The sequence below is a fragment of the Euleptes europaea genome, chromosome 8 (genome assembly GCF_029931775.1).
Source record: "Euleptes europaea isolate rEulEur1 chromosome 8, rEulEur1.hap1, whole genome shotgun sequence".
NCBI lineage: Eukaryota > Metazoa > Chordata > Lepidosauria > Squamata > Sphaerodactylidae > Euleptes > Euleptes europaea.
Genome location: NC_079319.1, coordinates 23,087,219 through 23,109,749, shown reverse-complemented (window position 1 = coordinate 23,109,749; position 22,531 = coordinate 23,087,219). Strand labels below are relative to the sequence as shown.

Genomic DNA, 22,531 nt, shown 5'->3' with positions numbered 1-22,531 from the left:
ATGCATTCCTATCATGTTGCTCAAATACAGGATGGACAGACGCGAGTTGATTACTCGGGCCATACCTTGTAGCCTTGGGGTCCCAAACGACAATGTCCGCGTCAGAGCCCACAGCGATTCTCCCCTTCTTTGGGTACAGGTTAAAGATTTTAGCTGCAATCGTGCTGGTAACTGCCACAAATCTGTTTTCATCCATTTTGCCACTGTGCTGCAAAACAGTATGGAAAAGCAAAAATATGCATTTTTCTTAAAAAGGAAAGCCTCCTCTTTTCCTGCTACCAAACACCACAACATTTGCTGGTGTTTCAACATCTGGGGGTTTCAACCTCAATCCCTGCCAAAAATATACTGAAGAATTCAAAGAAAGCATCCAGTGAGTGCCTCTTAAATTAAATTGTAGAACTCCCTGCCCCAGGATGTGGTGATGTCTGCCAACTTAGAAGGCTTTAAGAGGGGAGTGGACATGTTCATGGAGGAGAGGGTTATTCAAGACTACTAGTAAAAATGGATATAATGATGCATACCTATTATCTCCAGGATCAGAGGAGCATGCCTATTATATTAGGTGCTGTGGAACACAGGCAGGATAAATGCTGCTGCAGTCGTCTTGTTTGTGGGCTTCCTAGAGGCACCTGGTTGGGCCACTGTGTGAACAGACTGCTGGACTTGATGGACCTTGGTCTGATCCAGCATGGCCTTTCTTATGTTCTTATGTTCTCTTTACAAAATGTGGGAGAAGTCACTCTCACATTTCTAGTCTTGCTCATTTATACTAATTTTTCAGCTTTGCGGAGGAGAGCCACCAGATTGTATTCAGGAACATCTCTAAGCTGGAGTATGAACACATGAAGCTGCCTTATATTGAATCAGACCCTTGGTCCATCAAAGTCAGTACTATCTACTCAGACCGGCAGCGGGTCTCCAGGGTCTCAGGCAGGGGCTTTCACATCACCTACCTGCCTAGCCCCTTTAACTGGAGATGCCGGGGATTGAACCTGGGACCTTCTGCATGCCGAGCAGATGCTCTACCACTGAGCCACAGCCCCTCCCCTATGTTCAGTTACTGGTGTCAATAGCATTTTGAGAAGGTGATAACTATCTAGATCAAGTCCTTGATGCTAGACAGAACGAAAAGACTGTTCAAGAACATGTGTGTCTCCTCATAACAAAATGGCTAACTTGTCACTACTGCTAAGATGGTTCTGCCATTACGTACAAGGATGGAAGAAGGTCCCACTCACCACGCCCTTTTCCCAAATAACTGACATCCTGTCCTCCACGCCATTCACCCCATTTGGGATCTTTGTAAAATCATCCTTTCCCAAAGCCTTCTGGCATATGTCAAAGGTGCAGTTATCTGTCGCAGACACAGACAGGTCACCACTAAAAGAAAACAAGCCAGAGTAAGGTGGATGTATAAACCAATATAATCTCCGGTGTTCCATATCTCTTTCATTTACAGCATAATCCAATCCACTTACTTTTTCATGAATCATTCTTCTGAGTTTCCCCCCACTTTTTGACAAAGAAGAAAACTGTCATTCCAGGAATAAGGATTTTGATGAAGGTTAGTAAAGAGGATTAAGAATATATGGTATTTATAAAAAGTAGCACATGATTTTCCAGTGAGTATTCTTCCTCGGTCCTTTTGGATGCCATGATTGCTGTTCAATAATACTAGCAGGGTACAAGGACTTTTATTCCAGGTGAATGGTACCCATATCCCAAATGCCAAAAGATAGTGGTGGGTACAAAAATTAAGATCTCAAATAGCAACTTCTGCCACCATTATTCATATGAAATATATTAAATATCTTTCCAAATTTCTCCATGGAAAAATAGTAGCTCTTAAACTGCTCATCATGCTAGTTCTAGGACTGGTCCAGTGAGGTGAAGTTTGGGGGATGAATAGTTAGGGTTAGGGGTAGGGCAACAATTTACCATATGATTGTTAATTGTTATCTGGGATGCTGTCATCGAAGGAGCTGCAATTCTGAAGAGTCCAACTGCTGGGTGTCATCAGTTGGATCTTGCAGCTGCATTCGATTAATGGCAATGCTTTCCTCCTCCTCACCCTCCTCACTTGGTAAACATGTGGTTGCATGACCCTCCATGCTGAGCGTATAAGCAACCACTGCATTGTAAACTGCAGTTTATCTGAAAAACCGGATGCAAAACTGCACCATCCTGTTGCCCCGTAGCTGAAGTATTGATGCATGCCTACTGAATGTATGTGGCAAGAGAAAAAAGTCTTGACATATACTGGACCCAAACCACTCAGGTTGGCTTCACTGTATAAAAGCATTCTGGGTTAGGAACCTGCCTCCTACTAAGAAGTCATAGAGGAATCCTTTGTTTATAATTCCAAGTTTACTTACTTTGCTAGGAGATTCATGAGAAAATCTGGAGTTGAAGTATCTGGCCTCAGAGGAGGTCCCATCACGTGGGCTGCAGCATGTGGCCAGTCCTTATGCCAGTAGTGACTTCCATCTGTAGCCAGACCGGCAGCTATGGGCTCCCCATATACAACTTTCCCTGGGAAAAAGAAGAAACGGGTTAACGTTAACAAGAACATTCAACTTACTAGCAATGCTGTCCTACATAGCTGGCTATAGTCTGATCATATTGGATTCTTAGGTATTGTGATAAAGAACAATAACAAACAACAGCAAGAACAAAAACCCAAACATATTCAAGGCAGGACTGATATGGGGGTGGGGTGGGGGTTACACGTTTCTTTTTTGCAAAAGCACTTGCATGGCTTTAAATGGCACCATCGAGTTACATCACACAACCAGATGGCTTGGGATCTCCCAGAACAAAGATACAGAAATTTCTGTGTCATTATTAATTTAAAGATCACTCATGAGATGGGAAAGAAGATAGCGATGCTCATCCTTAATCAGAATCGCTGGTGCAACTAGTATAATGAGGCCTGCTTATCTGTAACTAACAGCCTGATCTGCAATCCAGTGAAACAGAAGTCTCCTGCATTTAAGCCAGGGAATTCAGCAACATTCATTTGGCCTACATGCCATGTCTGGTTGCCAGGTCCCTCCTTGCAACCAGCGGGAGGTTTAGGGAGGCAGGGTTGGGGGCGAAGATCAGCGTCATCTATGTGATGATGTTATGCCCGGTTTGTTGGGGTGGCACCAACTTGGGGGGACAGAGAAAAAAAGTAGCCCCAGACAACACACCTTGGTTCCTCCCTTCCAACTACCACCCGCTACTCCCAGAGCCCCGCTGCTGATCATCTGTTTTTCCCAATCAGCTGTTCGACACGAGGCAGGAGGATGGGGCGCTGCTTGCCAGCCTGTTTTGCCTTTGTTGCGCCTCGTGTAGGGGTGGTAATCTAGGGCTGCTTTTTCCCCCCCCTGTTGGGCTCGGGACGCCATTGCGTAGATGACGGTGATGGCTCCCCCCCTTCCCCTGCCTGCTTCTGCCCACCAACAGCTGAGAGTGGGCGGGCAACAGGAGCAACAGGCAGCAAATTGCCTGCCATAAGTGGGCAATTGGGAACCCTAATGCCAGGACTCATGGTGTCAATTCTTTTTCATTTTTTTAAAACAAAGAAAAGTGTTTTGCTACCAACCTGTGTAAGCAGCTGTGACTTCTTACCAGTGAGAAGACAATCAAGCAATTGCTTCACCGGGGGGGGGGTAGGGTTGCCAGGTGCCCGGTGGTGGCAGGCAAACCCCCAGCAATTTGCCCCTCTGTCTACCGACCACCTGAGGGTCGGCGGGCAAATGTGCATGCATGCGAGGGGCCTTTTCCTCTTAGTTTGAGCGACAAAGGGCTGCTTTACCACTCAAACTAAGAGGAAAAGGCCCCTCGGAAGGTGGCACTTCCGGTTTACAACCAGAAGTGATGTGTGCACGCAATTGCAACTGCAGCCCCATAGCCTCTCGCTGGAGGAAAGAGGGGATCTGGCAGCCCTGGGGGGGGCGGGGAATGACTACTGCACACATCAAGTATCCCAGACAGACAGTAGATTGTGCAAACCAAGCTTAAGTAGGATTGATTCTAGCCTTTAAAACCTTTAGAGACCACCTCTTCCCAGATCACTCCCCATGCCAATTCGTTTCTCAGGCCTAGCTTTATATTTCATCACTGTAGGACATGAGAGTCTCAGGGCCAAACTGTATATATATATATATTTTATGAGCTGAGTTTGGGTTCCCTGGGCCCAGCTTGCTTTCCGTGCAGTCACACGGCAGGTGCGGGCATTTTTATAGACTCGACTGAGCTTGGCTGACAGCATGGGGGACATAACTAAAAAAAACCTTTGCATATGTTAATTCCTACACTCAGTACGAGTTGTAACATCTGGCCTGCCAAATCAAGGCCTGCCAAATCAAAGCCAAAGCTCCTTCTTATGTCTCTGCTCACAGATTTTGCAGGATTTTTGTAGTGCTTCAAAAACCTGCAAAAGCTGTTTGACCAGAGATAGTAGAATGGGACAGAATAAATGAATATGTTCACCATGGGATGATAACTCCATCACACAGCCACTGACACAGTGTGACACTAATGCAGCATTTAATACAGTTCTTAAATGTTGAGGGAAATGGAAAGGTGGCTTTAATGAAACCCACAAGTTCCACCTGTGTCTCCCTTCAATTTTAGCTCCACCCACTAGACCTAATAAACTCTAGCCGACAGCTCAATTCCTACAAGGTGCTGTACAAATTATTCACATAGGCTGCATCTCTATATCACTGCAAATTGAGCTACCGCAACCATTTGCTACCCAAGTTTTCTGTGTGGAGGAGACAATCCAGTTGCAGATTTTTTGCCACAGTTCAACAACAGCGCAGAATCCAAAGATGGGTTCATGGAGCCTTAGACTATGTCCATTGTGGAATGCAAGAATAAACCATTTGTCCTCACTATATGCATGAGGAATGGGGTCCAATAAAGGAAGTACCACCCGATGCTGGGTTCACTCTACAGAGACTCTATCAGAGAAGGTATACCAATTCATATAGCTGAAGGCTACCTATCGGAGTCTATCACAAGAGATAGGGAATCCTTGGAATCCCTGTAATGTGCACTAAGTTAATGTCTGTTATCACTCTCAATTAATTCATCAATTTTTGGGACTCTTTTACGTAAATACATATGTAAGTGCCATCACACTGCAATCGACTTATGGTGACCCCTGCAAGGGAATTTCAAGGCAAGTGAGAAACAGAGGTGGTTTACCGTTGCCTTCATTTGCAGAGTCTACCTTGGCGGTGTCCCATCCATGTACTGATGCTACTTAGCTTCTGAGATTGGGCTATACCATGCTATCTTCTTTCTCTGTGGGACTCTTTTATTACAACATTGGTGGTGGAAAGTACAGTCAAGACACAGCATGGTGACCCCGTCAGGTTTCCAAGGCAAGAGATATTCAGAAGTGGTTTGCCTTTGCCTGCCTCCATGTCATGACCCTGGTATTCCTTGGAGGCCTCCCATGCAAGTACTAGCCAGGGCTGACCCTGAGTAGCATCTGAGATCTGATGAGATTGGGCTAGCTTGGGCTATCCAGGTCAGGGTGCTGCAACATAACTAACACAATTAAAAATATGTTACATAGAGCAAGTATACTGATTCTAGGCTTTAGATCTAAAACCCAGGTTGGCTTGATTACCCCAAAATTTCTTTCAGTCCTCTAGTTATATTTATTAATAATCCCACTCGTCCTCCAAGTCACTAAGGACAGTGAGCCAAGTTCTCCCCTTCCCTATTTTTTTTTGTTGCCTCACAACAACCCCAGATAATTTAGGCTGACAGAGAGAGACCCATCAGCTTCTTCATGTCTTTCACAGAGATTTGAGCCTGGGTCTTACCAGATCTAGTTCGGTACTGTACTGCATACAATATGGACTGTATAGTCTTTTTGGTGTGCTAATAATTATGTTTTTACATCTTAGTCCTTCTCGGCAGTATATGGACAGTTTAAATAAGTGCTTAGATACTTGTTGAAAAAGTAACTCTTGTGGGGGGGGGTGAACAATTTTTTGCTTGTCACCATTATAGCGTAGGCACATATAACACAAAAAGAGAGAGGGGCTGGAAATACATATATTGAAGGGCAGTTAAAAGAATGTATCTGCCTTCACTGAAGCAATGCAAATATTGTACACCTTTCATTTCTGAAGGTTTTTTTGGATCGCCTTGGCAAAATTTCTATTTGACCTACATACTTTGGCTGATTTTACAGTTTCTGATGCTTGATTCTGAAACCACATCCCAGAATGATTTTGCAAAGGCAAAGCGGAGCATAGAACTCCACAGTATTGCCAACGGTGGCATCTAGTGGACAGAACCAGTGTGGCTTTGTACTGAAAATGAAGCTAAGAATAAAATACAGTGAAAGAGATACCTGTAAATCACGCAAAGGCTAAAACACACACACAAATCACAGATCAAAAGCATTCTTGTTGAAGATTTCACATTATTCAAAGTATATGTGCTGGTGAAAATCTTCAATAGCTGTAATTAATAAAAAAAAGGTGGATTCCCCCCCTCTCTCTTGTTTTAATTATGTACACCAATGACACACATATCTAACGTTAGGGTCCTTATGCCGAACACGTGGGGAGAATTACTCTGATCATGCAAGGGCCTGCAGGTCCACACGACTCAGAGAGAGTTTTGCCGGCCCAGTGAGGGCTTCACTTCAGCAGCACTTTTTAGTAAGAGGTTTTCAAAGGGTCAGGAAGAGCTTCCATTTCAAGGGACATTTTTCTTGCAATGAGCTACAACACCCAATGCAGAATGCAAGAAGTCACTGCATACACATGCCTGTCACTAAAGAGTTCCCTGTAGCAGTTTACATTTTATACCAGCATAAATTTAAAAATTTGGAAGCCTCTGGACGAGGGATGGGTTTGATTTGGAATTGGAAAGATACACTGATGTGTGTGCGTGAAAAATAAAGTTGCCTAAAAGTACTGCAGCACTCAATACTTGTCCCAAAGTACATAGATGGGGAAACACTGGGTGAAACATAACTCTCCTTTTCTTGGGTGGGTGTGAACATCCAAACAACTTCAGACTTGCCAGCCGAAGTGTCAAAGTTTTATTCTGCTCGCCATAATAGACAATATTGACCTTGACAGACCTGTGATCTCACTCAGTATCGGGCAGCTCTGTGTATTCTCTCTTCCCTATTGGCAGGATAAACTTTAGTACTTTATTCAACTGACTGTATAGACTGCCCATCAGATTGTTTACCAGGACAAAAAGCTTACTAGTACAAATCATCTCCTTTTCAGGGATGCGGCATGAAAGGAAGAGGGGATGTGTTGCAGAATCGGCAGACCAGGTGAATGTTTGAGGACAGGCACCAACAGGGGCCCGGGAGTGCTATCTTTCCCTGGAACCACAGTTCCTGAGACTTGATCCTGAGTCTTACTTGCTGATACTCATGCAAACAGAAGCAGGAGCATCCGGAAGCATCTGCTGGTGCATGAGGGGTGATGGAAGTGAGGAGAAGGAGCAATTCTCAATCGTAGTAGGTCTGATCATAACCTAGAGGCCCAAGAGAAAGATCACTGACCCTCTGTGCGCACTCTTGTCCATGAGCAGCGCCGCTGCCGCTGACTCACACAAAGTGGTTTGCCTGCACTACTGCACATCAAATGGCTACCAAGCATAACTGCACTTACAGAAGCATGAGGGCTGTTCTGGGACTGTGAGGAGTCTACGTGGCTCTCCCTCAAGCCAGATCCCTTAATGTGCAAACATACCTTCTTCCCCCTGGGACTTAGTGAAGGAGGATCATACCTTCTAATCTTCAGTAGACATGCTCGGTAGGAAACGTACCTTCCCTCCGTGCATCAGCAATCACCTTGGCTGAAGACTTGCTCATCACATGAACTACATAAAGGGGGCAGTTCACGGAGTTCGCGATGGTGATTGCTCTCAGGGTGGCTTCAGCTTCCACTTCTTCCGGGCGACACAGTTCATGCCCCTCTGGGCCAGTTATCCCCAGGGATAACATCTTCTTTGCACCCTGCAAATCAGACACAGATACTCATACATTAATCTTACAAACAGCAACATTAATGGCTTTTCATGTACGGACTAGCTAATGGAGTAACTGTTTGGAAATTAAATCACCGTAACATTAATTTGTTTGCTGTGAGATATGGAATAAACCACCTAGGTGAAAGCAAAGAAAAACAGAAAATAAATTACAGATTGGGGTATGAAGAGTAGGCAGGAATGATACGGATCTGTTTAAAAACAGGACATAGGTATTTATTTGGTTTCCATCCCGCCCCTCCTCGGCAAACTGGATCACAACATATTCCAGGCGTTTAAAACATAGCAATTTACAATTAAAGCCATCTAATATCTATTAAAGTTCAAGTAAAATTCAAGTGGTGCCATTCAGACATCACAGCAGTGGGGCTAAACCAAAGGGGAAGGAATAAAGGAAGAAAACATCATTGCTGTATGTTTATATTACTGCATTGGTGCAATGGGAACAAAACCAAAGCTGTTTTGGAAAAGCTGCAAGATTTGTACCAATGGTAAACAGATTAGATGACATCTTTTTACCACATACAATACATGATACTGGCTGGGGGGGGGGAAGTTACGGAGAGAAGTAATCTGAAATGGCTGCAAATAAATCCGAAATCTTGGTATCTTTGGACTGGTTCATGGATGTAGCATCATCTGATGACATGGGAATGAGCCATTGCATATTAAATCACCTCATACCGAGCTTAAATGTCACAAACACAATGGCGTTAGTTCATGCTTGCAGTGTTCAGCATAGAAATAGATATCACATGGTGTGCATGCATGAGTGAACCAATCCTTCTGACTATAAGATCAGAAACAAAAATTATCTAGAAATTATTTGACCTGACATCGGCAGATTTCTTATGTCAATAGCAAATGGTGTATTTCAATGGGGATTCATGACTGGGTCCCCAATGTGTACCTTAGCCGTAAAAAGGAACCATTTCCCCTCCATCAAGACCCATGATTCTTTACACCCCACGATCCCTTGGCCTTCCGAAGTCAGAGGCGCAGATGTATCCATCCTTTTGATACCAAGCCCAGGTCTCTCAATTAAGGCATGTATTTCTCCAGGTGTTTGGCTGTTATGATTAAGCGTGTGCACCTGGATCTTCCCAAGCCAAATGGTGCCCCAAATTTTGGCTTAGTAATACCTAAAATTTCCCAATATGCTCCCAACCTTTCGGGATTCCTGAAAATGTATCTCCTGAAATTTCAGGAATGTTTTGGCTTTGGAGACCTTACTGGTTAGTAGGGAAGGGAATAATAATAATAATAATTGGTTTTTAAATGCCGACTTTCTCTACCACTTAAGGGACAATCAAACCGGCTTACAATCACCTTCCCTTCCCCACCCCACAACAGACACCCTGTGAAGTAGGTGGGGCTGAGAGAGCTCTAAGAGAGCTGTGACTAGGCCAAGGTCATCCAGATGGTTTCATGTGTTGTAGAAGAAGAAGGAGAGCTGGTTTTTATATGCCGACTTTCTCTACCACTTAAGGTAGGCTCAAACTGGCTTACAATCGCCTTCCCTTCCCCTCCCCACAAAAGACACCCTGTGAGGTGGGTGAGGCTGAGAGAGCATGACTTGCCCAAGGTCACTCAGCTGGCTTCGTGTGTAGGAGTGGGGAAACAAATCCAGTTCACCAGATTAGCCTCTGCTGCTCATGTGGAGGAGTGAGGAATCAAACCCAGTTCTCCAGATTAGAGTCCACCTCCCCAAACCACCGCTCTTAACCACTATACCAAGCTGGCTAACTGGAGCCCCATGGCGGCTATCTGCATTACTTCAGGCTCCTGGTCTCCTTTGCAGGCAGCAGGGGTGGCGAGGGAGGAGGAAGAGAGGGCACCCTGAGGCTGGTCCACTGAATTGCCAGTGCAGTCATGGCCCTTTCAGCTTCCACTGGTGCAACAGTTGGTAGACCTGGCCTGTGGTCTGGAGGGTTGCACCTAGCCTCTGAGTCTGGACATCAGGTCTATCGCCCATTAGAAGCTAGAGCCTTGAGTGGCAGCCAGCCCAGCTTTGGGCTCCTGGTCTTCCTCGCAGGGAGCACAGCAAGCAGGAACTGAAAGGGGGGGAGGGAGTGTGAGAGAGTGCGCACTGAGGCTGGGCTGCTGAATGACCAGTGCTGCCACAGCCCAACATTAAACTTCCTCTGTTGCCAGTGAGCAGTAGACCTCATGTCTGGACTTGGAAACCATTCTACCTCCACTGTATTCAATAGCTGGTAGACGTGTCCTACAGACCAGAGGTGTGGTTTGACAAATGAAGTTTAAAAGGTGGTGGCAGTATTGAGAATTCAGAGGTCCAGCCTTGGCATACTTGCTCTCTCTCTCTCTCCTTCCTCCCTTGCTGCTCCTGCTGCCTGCATGGGAGAGGAGAAGCCCACACCCAAGATGGTCGCCACCACTAGGGTTTTGCACTTCAAAAAATGTTCCTTTAATTTCCTTTCATTTTTTAAAAAGGGTTTGCTGATACTCTCAAATCTGGACACTGTGTCTGAAATAAATTCCCAAAACAATACCAATTTTATTTAAAGGAACAACTAGTATCACAATTATTTTGGGTAGGGGGGTTCACATATAAACATGAATTCAGAAAATTACCTCTGCAATCAAATCCCCGTTTTCTGCATGAACTTGAGCGATTGCCCCAATTTGTTTGCACTGAGAAAAGGCTGCATGTAACTCTGTATCTCCAATCATATAGAGGCCTTTATATGCCATGAAGGCCTTAAAGGAATTGACTCCTTTCTCTTGGGCAAGAATTTTCATTTCTTCTTTGACCTGAAAAGCAACAAAAACAAAAAAAAGCAACAATATCAGCAACACTCTCAGAACCTACCTTTGTTTTGTTCACACTTCCAGAAACGGAATTAAATGTACACACAGCACTAATGCACAGAAACTACTTAGAACAGTTAGTGTAATAGTATGTTCCTATACTCTTAATCAAAGGGCGAAAATGCATGGTCGTTTTATCCTCCTTTAATCCCTGTTTTAGCCAGGATTGAACGCACATAAGTGAAACGCATGTGTTCGATCCTGGCTGAATCCTGGCTGAAACAGGGATTAAAGGAGGATAAAGTGACCGTGCGTTTTCACCCAAAGTCTTTTTATCCAGAGTTCTCTATAGAGCAATATTGATCAACAAGGCGTACCTCCAGATTAGAACTGGGTGTGTTCTACAGCAAACGGGGTACTAGTGATGCCAAGTAAGTGTGGTCAGAACTCCACAGGAACTAAGGATGTGCTGTAGTATATGACCCAGAATCCTCTGCAGCATACTGAGGTTCCTCAAGAAACAATTTAATGTGGAAAGAAGTTCATTCTGAATGATTTATTTCATTTATTCCCTACATTTCTCCCCACTGGGGAACCAAAGAAATTCCACCTCCATTTTATCCTAACAACAACCCTGCTGGGTAGGTTAGGCAGACAGTGTGTGACTGACCCAAAGTTATCCAGAAAGCTTCCATGGCAAAATAGGGGTTCAAATCTGGGTCTCCCAAATCTCAGTTATTCCTTACTGGCATGTAACACTACCACCACTACCACTTTTAGTATTCAAGGAACATCACATATATTTTATTGTTGTAATTAGAGAGAGAGAGACAGAGAGACAGACAGACAGGGAGGGCACCTGACCACCCTAAGTCAGGTGTCAAATATTTAAGAGTAACATTCTAATATACTCTACAGTCGGTGCTGTGCAGTTCTTTTCTACTGCCCTGGAGGGTTTTGTGTATAGTCAGGTTGCAGAAGAGTTACAAGAAGTTGACAATACTACCCACAGCCAAGCTCTCCTGGAACATCACAAGTCCTAGCTTGCTATGCCCCTTGTGGCTAGCGTGCCACAGGCTGGCCACTTTCGAAGTAATATATTCCTTTAGTTATCATTACCTTGTCACTCCACCAAGTGACTCCCACGTGCAAGGCATAATCACAGCAAACTTTGGGATCAGCCCAGCTTCTCCACTGCTCATAAGCTCCAATGAGAGAACAGCCTTTCTGAGGAATTGCGAAGTCAATGATCATTGTGGTTCCTCCTGCTAGAGCTGCCTACAAACAAACAAGCAAAAAACAAGTAAGCATTGGCCATGGATGAAGAAACTACGGCAAGGAGATTCTGTGTTGGCCCTGGTCAGTACTTAGATGGGAGACCACCAAGGAAGTCCAGGGTTGCTATGCAGAAGCAGGCAATGGCAAACCATCTCTCCTTGTCACTTGCCTTGAAAACCCCATGAGGTGTCACCACAAGTTGACAGCAACTTGACTGTAGTTTCCACCATCATTCTGTTTTTGAATTCATACACAGTAGCTCAAGTGCTGTGAGAAGAAGTTGGGTAGGAACCCCCCCTCCCCACAAATCCTTTGATTCTAGAGCTTGTATTGATTCTGCCTTGCAACTACTGCTGCATGTGCTAGTTTGGGTTCCATACTCTCCATGCCCAGTCAACACATTTGCAAAATAGATTTTATACAGCACACATGGACTTAGAAGCAGCAGACAGGATCATCATTAACAGCTTAGCTGAAATGCACTGCTCATCAAGCACCGTCCTGAATTTTTGGTGGGTGGTGGCAGAAGCTCAGTGCTGCTATCAAGGTTTGGCCTTGGAGAGTCTGCATCGCTTAGCCATTGCTGAGCCTTCCCAACCAGATGGTCTGCAGGATGGGGAGAAACCAGCCAGAAGCACCTCAGGCATACAATTATAACAGGAGCTGTTTCCCCAAATGCCTGCTGAGCTGGAAAAACAAATCCGTGGATCAGCAGAACAATAATGGAGGTGGAAGTGATGACTTTGAAATATGGCACCTGCAGTACAAAAGAGCTTTGCTTTAGAAATCAAGGCCCTGTGGGATGGTGAGGAATCCATTTGAAGCTCCTTAATATATGTTTCTCCACAGAGAGGGCAATGGAGTGTGGAGGCAGTTTAACCCGCGGGTGATCCCCAAATTACTGGAAGGAGTCAAAACTATGCAACGGGACCAGGAATATGAAGCAGTATGAGGGAAGACATGAGAAGCAAAAGGGGCAAAATGAATGACAAGCGATGGCAGATGAAGCTCGGGGGTTAATGACAGCAGTGTAACACACACTAATGAAATGCACTGTTGGTTTCTTAATGGGCTGTATCCCTCAGGGAAAAAGCTAGAGCATTAGTACTCAGAAGTCCCTGGACTCTTCAGATCAAAATTAGAGAACAGCTTGGAAAGAAAGAAAAAGATATGGAGAAGACTGGAAATATTCTCTTTCATAAGAAACAGAGATAAGACTAACATTATTTAAACTGTTTCTTCTGCCACCCAGCGACAGATTTATGTCTCATCCTTATCTCTGTTTCTATTAGCCAATTTTTAACCTGTAATTTCTCTCATCAGCTGCATTCGGCTAAGATCCAGACTGAACAAATCACCATTTAGTTGTTTTCAAGATATTATTTTTAACGCATCATTGGTCTTCCACTTTCTAGATTCAGTTAGCCTAGCGCATTAGCCAAAAATCAGACTGCCAGCATCAAAGTAGAAATGGAACCAATATTTTTAAGCAAACCAGTTTTAGGTGGGGGAACAAGCTCCCTAAAATGTCAGTCTTCTAGTTTAAAAGTGCAACTGGAAGACAGAGACTTTGCCACTCTCTCTTTTATACCTTCATGATGATGACTACTGTAATGCCCTCTACATGAGCCTACCCATGAACACAGTTTGAAAAGTACAGCTGGTGTACAATGCTGCTGCCAAATGAGCGAAGGCCGTAAGGCGGTACAGTCATAATCTTGCCTATATTAAAACCACCACCAGTTTGTTTCCTGGCCCACTCAAGGTGATTACTTTGACTTACAAAGCACAAAACGGTCCGGGTGGGTCCCTCTGGGTTGCCCATCAACTTTCCTGCAGTTCAAGCCATAAAGGCTCTCATTAATTTTGGGACAGAAGAACCACCAATGGATTTGAATTAGGGTTATTTATCTCTATTGCTTTCCCTGTAAGCCAGGGGGAAAAAAATCAAACTTTTTTTCTTTTTTGCAGTTACAGCTTTTCTACAGTACTCTGTGGATTTCAAGGTAATGTTAAATGAGCATAGTCCAAGGAATTCTGGATGTTTAGTCAGCATAGGTTTGTGAGCTGTGTTTATCAGCCTTGACACACCTTTTCATTCTGATTTGCTTCCACTTTACAGTTAGATTTTATTTACCAAAACACAATCCTTTGATGTCATGAACTTAAATACAAAAATGGTTTGTAAGCATTTTCAAAAGATACCTGCCCTAATGCCCCACAAGGTCTTTCTTTGTAACATCTGCAAACAGAGATATGCCACACTTTTAATTATTACACTAAAAGCAAACATTTAAATTCACTTTTGCAATTAAATGTGATATGAAGTTGACCCCCCCATTCCTGGTTATTAACTCTACATTTTTAATAATTGCCTAGAACAATAATTACAGAAAGTGACATTAATTATTACATAGTCAAAATACAATGTCAAATGGGGGGAGAATCGCAGGTCTGTTTGTTCTGCAATTTAAGTAATAAACTATCTGTTTTAAAGCTGATCTGTCTCTCATGGGGAGGGGCTGTGGCTCAGTGGTAATCTGCTTGGCATGCAGAAGGTCCCATGTTCAATCCCAGGCATCTCCAGTTAAAGGGACTAGGCAGGTAGGTGATGTGAAAGACCCCTGCCTGAGACCCTGGAGAGCTGCTGCCGGTCTGAGTAGACAATACTGACTTTGATGGACAGAGGGTCTGATTCAGTATAAGGCAGCTTCATGTGTTCATGCTGCTATACACACAAAAAAATTCTTTGAGGTTTCATAAATAACATGATTGAAAATTAAGATAATTTTTTAATGAGAACTGAGATGAGCAGATCAAACTGCTTTAGGATTTCCTGATAGGGAAGGTGCTGCTGATCATTTTGGTTGCCTTTTTGGCACCTCTTCCAGCTCTACGACGTGCTGCCTTGTATAGTATTCCAAATGCAGCCATACCACAGCACTATATGTGGACTCGTTTAATAATTCCTAGTATAGATTTTATGATGCTGCCGCCACACACTAAATTGACATTTTCATGGAGTCAACCTCTACCACCCCAAGATCTTTTTCCTAGTCAGTTATCCCAGATTTCATCAATATACATCTAAAGTTCGCTTTTTTTTTTTTTGCCACAGTTAGCGTTACTTTATTTTTTAATTTTGAACCTGATGCTATTCAGTTCAAGTGGACCTTTGTGCAGATGCAAAACATACTGGCCAAGCCAGCCACAGAGCTTAACTGCTGTGGGTGCTGCAAGTAGCCAATTTCAGCATTCCAAGTCGGGAACAAACAATTTCTCCTAAGGGATTATACTAATATGTTGTGGACCTTTGTATTAATGGATTGTAAACCCAAAAGGTTTAAAATATCTTGGTTTATGGAGGTGGGCTGCCTTCCTGCCTACACTGGGATCAAACTGATGCCAGATGTCATGTCAAAAGCATGGATTGTAAATGCAAACTTAAAAAAACACATCATGTTTGCTCATTCAGATATCAAGACAAACAGGGGTTTATCAAGGACAGCATGAAGACACCTTGTTGCTGTGCTCCGGCCTTCCCCTTCCTTCCTGGGCAGAGTGTGTTTGAAGGCCAGGTTTCAGAATACTTCAACCAAGTGCCAAAATCAACATGACATCTGAATGCAGGTGCCCAGGGGAAAAGTGGAGTTTTTCTCCACTGACACACAGCCCAGGATTCTGAACCTCAGGTTAGTCATCAGCGCAAACAGCCTCACATTCAACTGGATGTGCACTGCACCATGAGCTAAAATGGCAGACCTATTTGTGAAGGAAGAAGCAGCCATCGGGGTGGATTTACCTTTGTTCCTTGACAGGAGTCTATGTTAAACTGAGTTCCCATGAAGGGGAACTTTGGGGGTTGATCCTTCCTGGCAGAACAAGTTTGTTGGTAGCACCAATCATCCGGAGCTCAGCAGCTGCTGGAGGTTTCACTTCTGGCCCCACTGTCTGCAAGACCCCATTCTCGGTGGTCATCATTCACAACTCTCCCTCCTTTGATCAAAAGCCTCTGCATGGCTGGCAGCTTTCCCCCCCTCCCTGCTTGAAAGTTTGCAGAAACTCTTAGTTTCCCAGCAGAGTCAGCTGCAGTGCTTTTAAACTTGGCTTGCGTTTTAATGTCTTGCATTTTAATATTGCGGTTAGTTAGTTCTAACTGCCTCAAACAGGACTCTGAAGAGGCAGCATAGGAATATTCTAAATAAACAGAGTTCCCTTCATCTGGCCCCAGACTGCAGAGGGAGTCTTGTCTAACTTTACTCCAATTTTCCTTTTTTTGGCCCTGCCTGCAGGTTGCAAATTTAGGCGGAATCCCCAGAGGAGTAGGAGGGGAAATTTAAGCCTTTTTCCAAAGACCCCCCTCCCCCCCCACTCTCATCCCACTAGGACATATCTTGCAACAGCAGTGATTGGGAAATTAATGCTCTAATTAATTGAGAGTGGTGGGTGATAAACTCTACATTTCAAAACAAGTTCTCAGGATTACAACAGTTTCCTGCTGCCTGTTGAGTTGCTCCAAACTGCCCTTCCCAAACAGTCTAGCTTTTTGTTGTTGCAGGGGTTAGCAACCTTTATGGTCACAACGCTATGTTTTGAGGGGCGGGGACCCAGGTCCAGTCCTGTGTGGGCTCTCAGCTCACCCACAACTCCACTGAACTAGATGAGATGAGCAAGTAAACAGCCAGATTTGGAATGGAGAGCATACAGGTATCACATCTGGCCATTTGTGAAAATGACCTTGCAAATGTAAAGTCAGGGGATATCAATGGAATTTCTCCCTTATTTACTTCATTTTCATCTCACATTCCTCCCTCCCAAAGTGGTTTACAACATTCTCCCTATCTCCATTTTATCTTACTCCTGGCTTGTACGTGTAACGTGTAGGGTTACCAGCTCCAGGTTTGGAAATATCTGGAGATTTGGGAGGGGGGAGCCTGAGGAGGTTGGGATTTGGGAAGGGACTCCAATGGGGTATAATGCCATAGAGTTCACCTTCCAAACTGGCTGTTTTCTACAGGTGAACTCACCTCTGTCGCCTGGAGATCAATTGTAATAGCAGGAGATCTCCAGCCACCACCTGGAGGTTGGTAATAACAAACAGTGGGCACTTATGGCGAAAAAGCATGAAACTACAAATGCTTAGCAATGAAAATACATATAATGTAAGCACACTCCCAGATTTATACAAGGTAAGTGCCACTTACCTTGTATAAATCCAGGAGTGTGCACTTGTATTTTGATGTCAATTTTGCTCATGTTCATGTGCTTACATTATATGTATTTTCATTGCTAAGCATTTGTAGTTTCATGCTTTTTCACCATAAGTGCCCACTGTTTGTTATTACCATTCCCCTTGGGGCACTAGCCTTCTAGCTTGATTACCACCTGGAGGTTGGCAACCCTTGTAAAGGGCCATCAAAGCACTAGGGTTTTAAAGGCAAGAGACTAACAGAGGTGGTTTGCCATTGCATTCTGCTGCATAGCAACCCTGGTATTCCTTGGTGGTCTCCCATCCAAGTACTAACCAAGTACTAATCCTACTTCGCTTCTGAGATCTGACTCAAAAGATTGAACGCATGGCCAACCAGGCGCACTGCTGCTCTGCCTCTGATGGGTGGAGGCCAGTGGAAGCGGCGGAGACTGGGGGGCCTAACGCACTCAGTATATACTATGTTTAAAAAAACATGTTATCCAGGTTAGATCGCAACTCAGACCTCCCATTTCGGCTTGGAAATGCTTTGGAAGCGCCAGACATCTGTTTTTTCCCAAAACGCCTATACCACAATGTATTTCGTTATGCGTTTCAAAACCAGCAATCCATGGGGTGCGTTCAGTTACACACGCTGTTCAGCTCTCCTCCCCTCTTTTTGCAACACCCAATGAAAAGCCTTTCTCCTCCCATCCCACCTTCCCCTTCCCTCCCGTTTGCATCCACCAATCATTATTGTTACTTAATCCCCCCCCCCCCAAGTGCTTGTGGTCTTACAAAGGAACATGGGACCGTTGGAACATTAGACCAACCATTTTTATTTGTGCAGTGTCCCAATCAAACATTTCCCTCATATGGAATGTCCTTGAAGTGGATTTTGTAAACGGTTCGTGGACTTGAGGGGGAAGGAATGCAGAGGAGGGCGAGGGCTGGAAAAGTAGCGAAATTGCTGTGAGCGGCAGATGGGGGAGGGGAAGCAACAGGAAGAGGAAGGGAGAGAGACTGAAGAGAGAGCGCCCGCACACACACACACACGTCAGGGCTCTCCTGCTGGCATAAAGTTTCTCCCTGCTTGTTCCTCCCTTTCTCCCGCTGCCGGGGTTGAGGTGTCTCCCTGCTCTCAAACAAATTTTTTTTAATGTGCTCGTCCCAACGAAAAAATGCAAGATCGTTGGACCAACACCCGAAAAGACGGCAGCTCTGTGATTAGCACTGTGCAAGGAACGGCTGATTTTGGTTTTTTTTTTGGGGGGGGGGGAATGCCTGCATAGGTTGTGATCCCTGCCGTGCAAATGAGGCAATTCTTAATGGCGTACAGCACTCCTTTGGATCAATGATATTGCGCATGCGTGGAAAAAAAGGGGAAGGGAGACGGGGAAGCATTAGCGACATAGACATGACGCAGTGCTCCCCTACGTTCCTTGCGATATGACGATAAACCGTCTTGGGAGCAGTCTTAACAGGCACGGTGCGATCGGAAATGAAGAATACACATCCAAAGCACACACACCGAGCACGATGATAATATGCTGTAAATTGTTGGTGCGATAAGCCTCTGGGTTGGCGAGAGGAGAGGGGGGAGGCGTAGGTGGGTTGATCATACTCATGAAAGAAGGAAGTGTGTTTTAACTTTAAGGATTCGCTACATTTGCAAGACGATCGCTGGACAAAACGGCCATGTGTTATCGACCATTGTGTCTTACCCATGAAGCTCATTAAGCAGACTTGGACAACAGGAGGGTGGCTTTTTTGGGTTTTTAAAAAAAATAAATTTATTAGAAACATTTAATCTTAAAAGAAAAGAAAAAGGGGGGAAATCTAGATATAACATTACTTTTAAAAAATCAAATACTGGTGATACATTTTTTTTATAAAACGAAACAAAACTAAAACAGCGCTAATATAACTAAAATACCCATAGCACTTAAATAATACTCTATTTGTCTATTTAACTAAAATCCACATTATTATTACATCACTCCCTCTCTACAATTTACACATTAGAATGCTTTCTCCATCCTTAAAACTGTTGAATTCCAGCGAGCATCAAGTTCTTCCATATTTTATCGCTATCCACAAAACAAAGTCTGCCTCGAAAACGTTGGGATGTGACTTCGCCCCATGGGTCAGGAATGACCCGGTGCTTGCACAGGGGACCTTGACCTTTTTACAGCACATCAGCTTAATTAAAGCATAATTTTTTTTAACCTTGTTGAGCCAATTATTTAAATCAAGGAGGTCTGAATCCAAGCTTCCCACATGCAGACACAATATCACACTAACGTTTGTCCTGGCCGGCTCAGGGAGGGGTTGACTACAGAAGTTGCAGAAAGGGCCCCCCCAACAGTCCCCTTCGTTGTGACGCGCAAAGGAACACCCAGGCCATTTTCAGCATGGGGGGTTTCGCGTTGGATTTGCGGCTCCCCAGATGCACATTTCCCCCATCCGAATCCTCAAAACTCAACGATAAAGAGTTTTGAGGATTCAGACGGGGGAAATGCGCATCCAGAGAGCGGAAAATCCAAGGCAAACCCACAGTGGCCCCATAGATCTGCTCCTTCGAGGAAGAATCTGCTCGCGTTTTACTCTCTCCTAGCCATACTGCCTTAGGATGGACAGATCCTTAAACAAACGACGACATTGACGAGCCAAGCGAAGCAAGAACCGGCGGGCCCCGAAGTTACTTGCAAAGCGCCGATGCAACAGCACCGCCGTTGCCTCCTTCAACAGGGTGCGGACTGACCCCCACCCCCCAGCTAAAATGGTTCACCTATGGGGTTAGGAAGCAGCCCCCCCCCCCAAGGCAGATGTACCTTTGTCCCTTGGCAGAAGTCGTCTTTCGACTGGGTGCCCATGAAGGGGAACTGCAAGTGGGTGTGCGGGTCGATCCCCCCCGGCAGGAGCAGCTTGCCGGTGGCGTCCACCACCCGCAGCCCCGCGGGCCCTCCGGGCTCCAGCTGCGGCCCCACGGCCCGCACGAGCCCGTCCTCGACGTACACGTCGGCCACCTGCGAGCGGTCGTCGTTCACCACCCGCCCGCCTTTGAGCAGCAGCCGCTGCATGGCCGCCAACCCTGCCCGCCCGGGCTGCAACGCTCCCCTCCGCCGGATCCCGGCTGCAGAGCCTGCTCAAGCCTTTCTGCAAAGACCGTCTCCCCCACCCCCTTGGATGTGCCGCCCAGGGCCGGGTTGGGCTCTGACTGTTGACTCTCAGCTGTTGAAGGTCATGGGGCCCTTTGTACGTCCAGCTGTTCTTTGTCAACAACTGTCGCTGGTTTTTCTCTTTCTTTCTTTCTTTCTTTCTTTCTTTCTTTCTTTCTTTCTTTCTTTCTTTCTTTCTTCTTCTTCTTCTTCTGCTGAATAGATGCTATTTGGTAATTTATGGACCCAATAGGTAGCGAAAGCCATTTGCGCATCACAAAAGATGTATTTTATCAAAGTAATTGTTGAACTGAAATGCAATTTAAGAAGAAGTATATTTCCTTTAAAAAATTTTGCCCCCCCCCGCCCAAGAGAGTGGGGCCCTAAGCTATAGCTTGTTTAGTTTATACGTAAATCTGGCACTGGGGCCGCCTCTCACCCCGGTAGCATCGTTCTTGCCGCTGTGAAAATGTAGGTCTGACATACAATCGTGGTGGGAGAGGAATAGTTGAGAAGCAAGCCTTACGACAGGTTTCTTCTGCATATCCAATGACTTCCTCTCCATGGTTACTTTTGTTGTGGTTGCAGGAATTAGGCAGGACGGTGCTGCTGCAGTCGTCTTGTTTGGGGGCTTCCCAGAGGCCCCTGGTTGGCCACTGTGTGAGCAGATGGCTGTACTTGGTGGACCTCAGTCTGATCCAGCAGGGCCTTTATGTTCACTTTTTAGGACAAGCTCCCCAAAGCATGTGCTATCTGAAGGGAAAGAACAATTAAAACAAAAAGTTTGCAGACCCTTAGCCAGCTTGATGTAATGGTTAAAAGCAGTGGTTTGGAGCGGTGGACTCTAATCTGGAGAATTGAGTTTGATTCCCCATTCCTCCACGAGCGGCGGATGCTAATCTGGTGAACCGGGGTGGTTTCCCCACTCCTATACATGAAGCCAGCTGGGTGACCTTGGACTAGTCACAGCTCTCTTAGCCTTCTCAGCCCCACCTACCTCACAGAGTGTCTGTTGTGGGGAGAGGAAGGGCAGGTGATTATAAGCCGTTTTGATTCTTCCATAAGTGGTAGAGAAAGTTGGCTTATAAGAACCAACTCTTCTACTGTTCACAACAACTTATGGGCTCAGTGTTCAAGGGCACAACTGTAAGGAGAATGGCTTCCTATTGAAGCGAAAAGTGTTAAATTCCCAAGAAAATGTACAAGTGCGTTCAATAAGAGCCACTCACAAGATGATGTGCCTAATTTTGCAAACTCAATATACTTACTATATTATGTTGGATTGACTGACAAATAGGGGTGGTTTGTAGCAGGGGTTCCCTCCTAAATAAATAAAAAAATACCATGTGAGTTATTGCGGAGTAGTGCTTGAGGTAAATTACATGTCAGCAAGAATTTATTTGCACAGAAAGGTAGAGAATTTAGGGTTGAACTAGTTTTAGCAATTTAATTTTTCATTTCCCATGAGTAAGTTTAGAGTTTCTATAGGCTCCTAGACAATTTTTAAAATTTAAAGATAAAAGGATAATCAATAAAAATCTGTCCCCAAATTGAACAAATAAATGCGAAAGAAAAGCCCAAACAACTGAAATTTTAGGTCACATAGCAGATATATGTTAAAAGGGGCTGGTAAGCCAAATCTGGGTAGAGCAGGTCTTTAATAGAGCAAACATCTTTGATCTTGACCATGAAAATTTATCAGACTGAAACAGAATTTGCAGTGTAGTCTTAAAGTTACACCCTTCTAAGGGCCAAGCAAGATGTTATACTGATGCCATGTTTGATATGAATTAAGCCATTTAAAAATGCTATGAAGGTCTGATCCTGATTGGGCCACTGCTGGACTTGGGGAACTTGTTTCCCTCTTGTGCGCCCTTTCAAATGCCAAAACAGCCCCCCATGGCTGTTTCAGCACATGAAAAGGTGCACAGGGGGAACAACGTTGCCTAGTCCTGCCTTGCTGTGGGGCTGATCTGGGGAGGGGCTGTAGCTCAGTGGTAGAGCATCTGCTTGGCATGCGGAAGGTCCCAGGTTCAATCCCTGGCATCTCCAGTTAAAGGGACTAGGCAGGTAGGTGATGTGAAAGACCCCTGCC

General features: G+C 44.8%; 1 protein-coding gene across 1 annotated transcript in view; it reads right to left on the bottom strand.

The window, feature by feature from the left end:
* The window catches only part of DPYS (dihydropyrimidinase), a 38,307-nt gene extending 17,949 nt beyond the window's left edge, over positions 1-20,358 (bottom strand). The window contains exons 1-7 of the mRNA XM_056854703.1: positions 20,110-20,358; positions 11,929-12,087; positions 10,633-10,812; positions 7,816-8,005; positions 2,379-2,535; positions 1,242-1,383; positions 66-208 (exon numbers count right to left, since the gene is read on the bottom strand). Coding sequence (XP_056710681.1) covers positions 66-208; positions 1,242-1,383; positions 2,379-2,535; positions 7,816-8,005; positions 10,633-10,812; positions 11,929-12,087; positions 20,110-20,358 — 1,220 coding nt within the window. The remainder of the gene's footprint in view (positions 1-65; positions 209-1,241; positions 1,384-2,378; positions 2,536-7,815; positions 8,006-10,632; positions 10,813-11,928; positions 12,088-20,109) is intronic.
* Between the last annotated feature and the right edge of the window lie 2,173 nt (positions 20,359-22,531).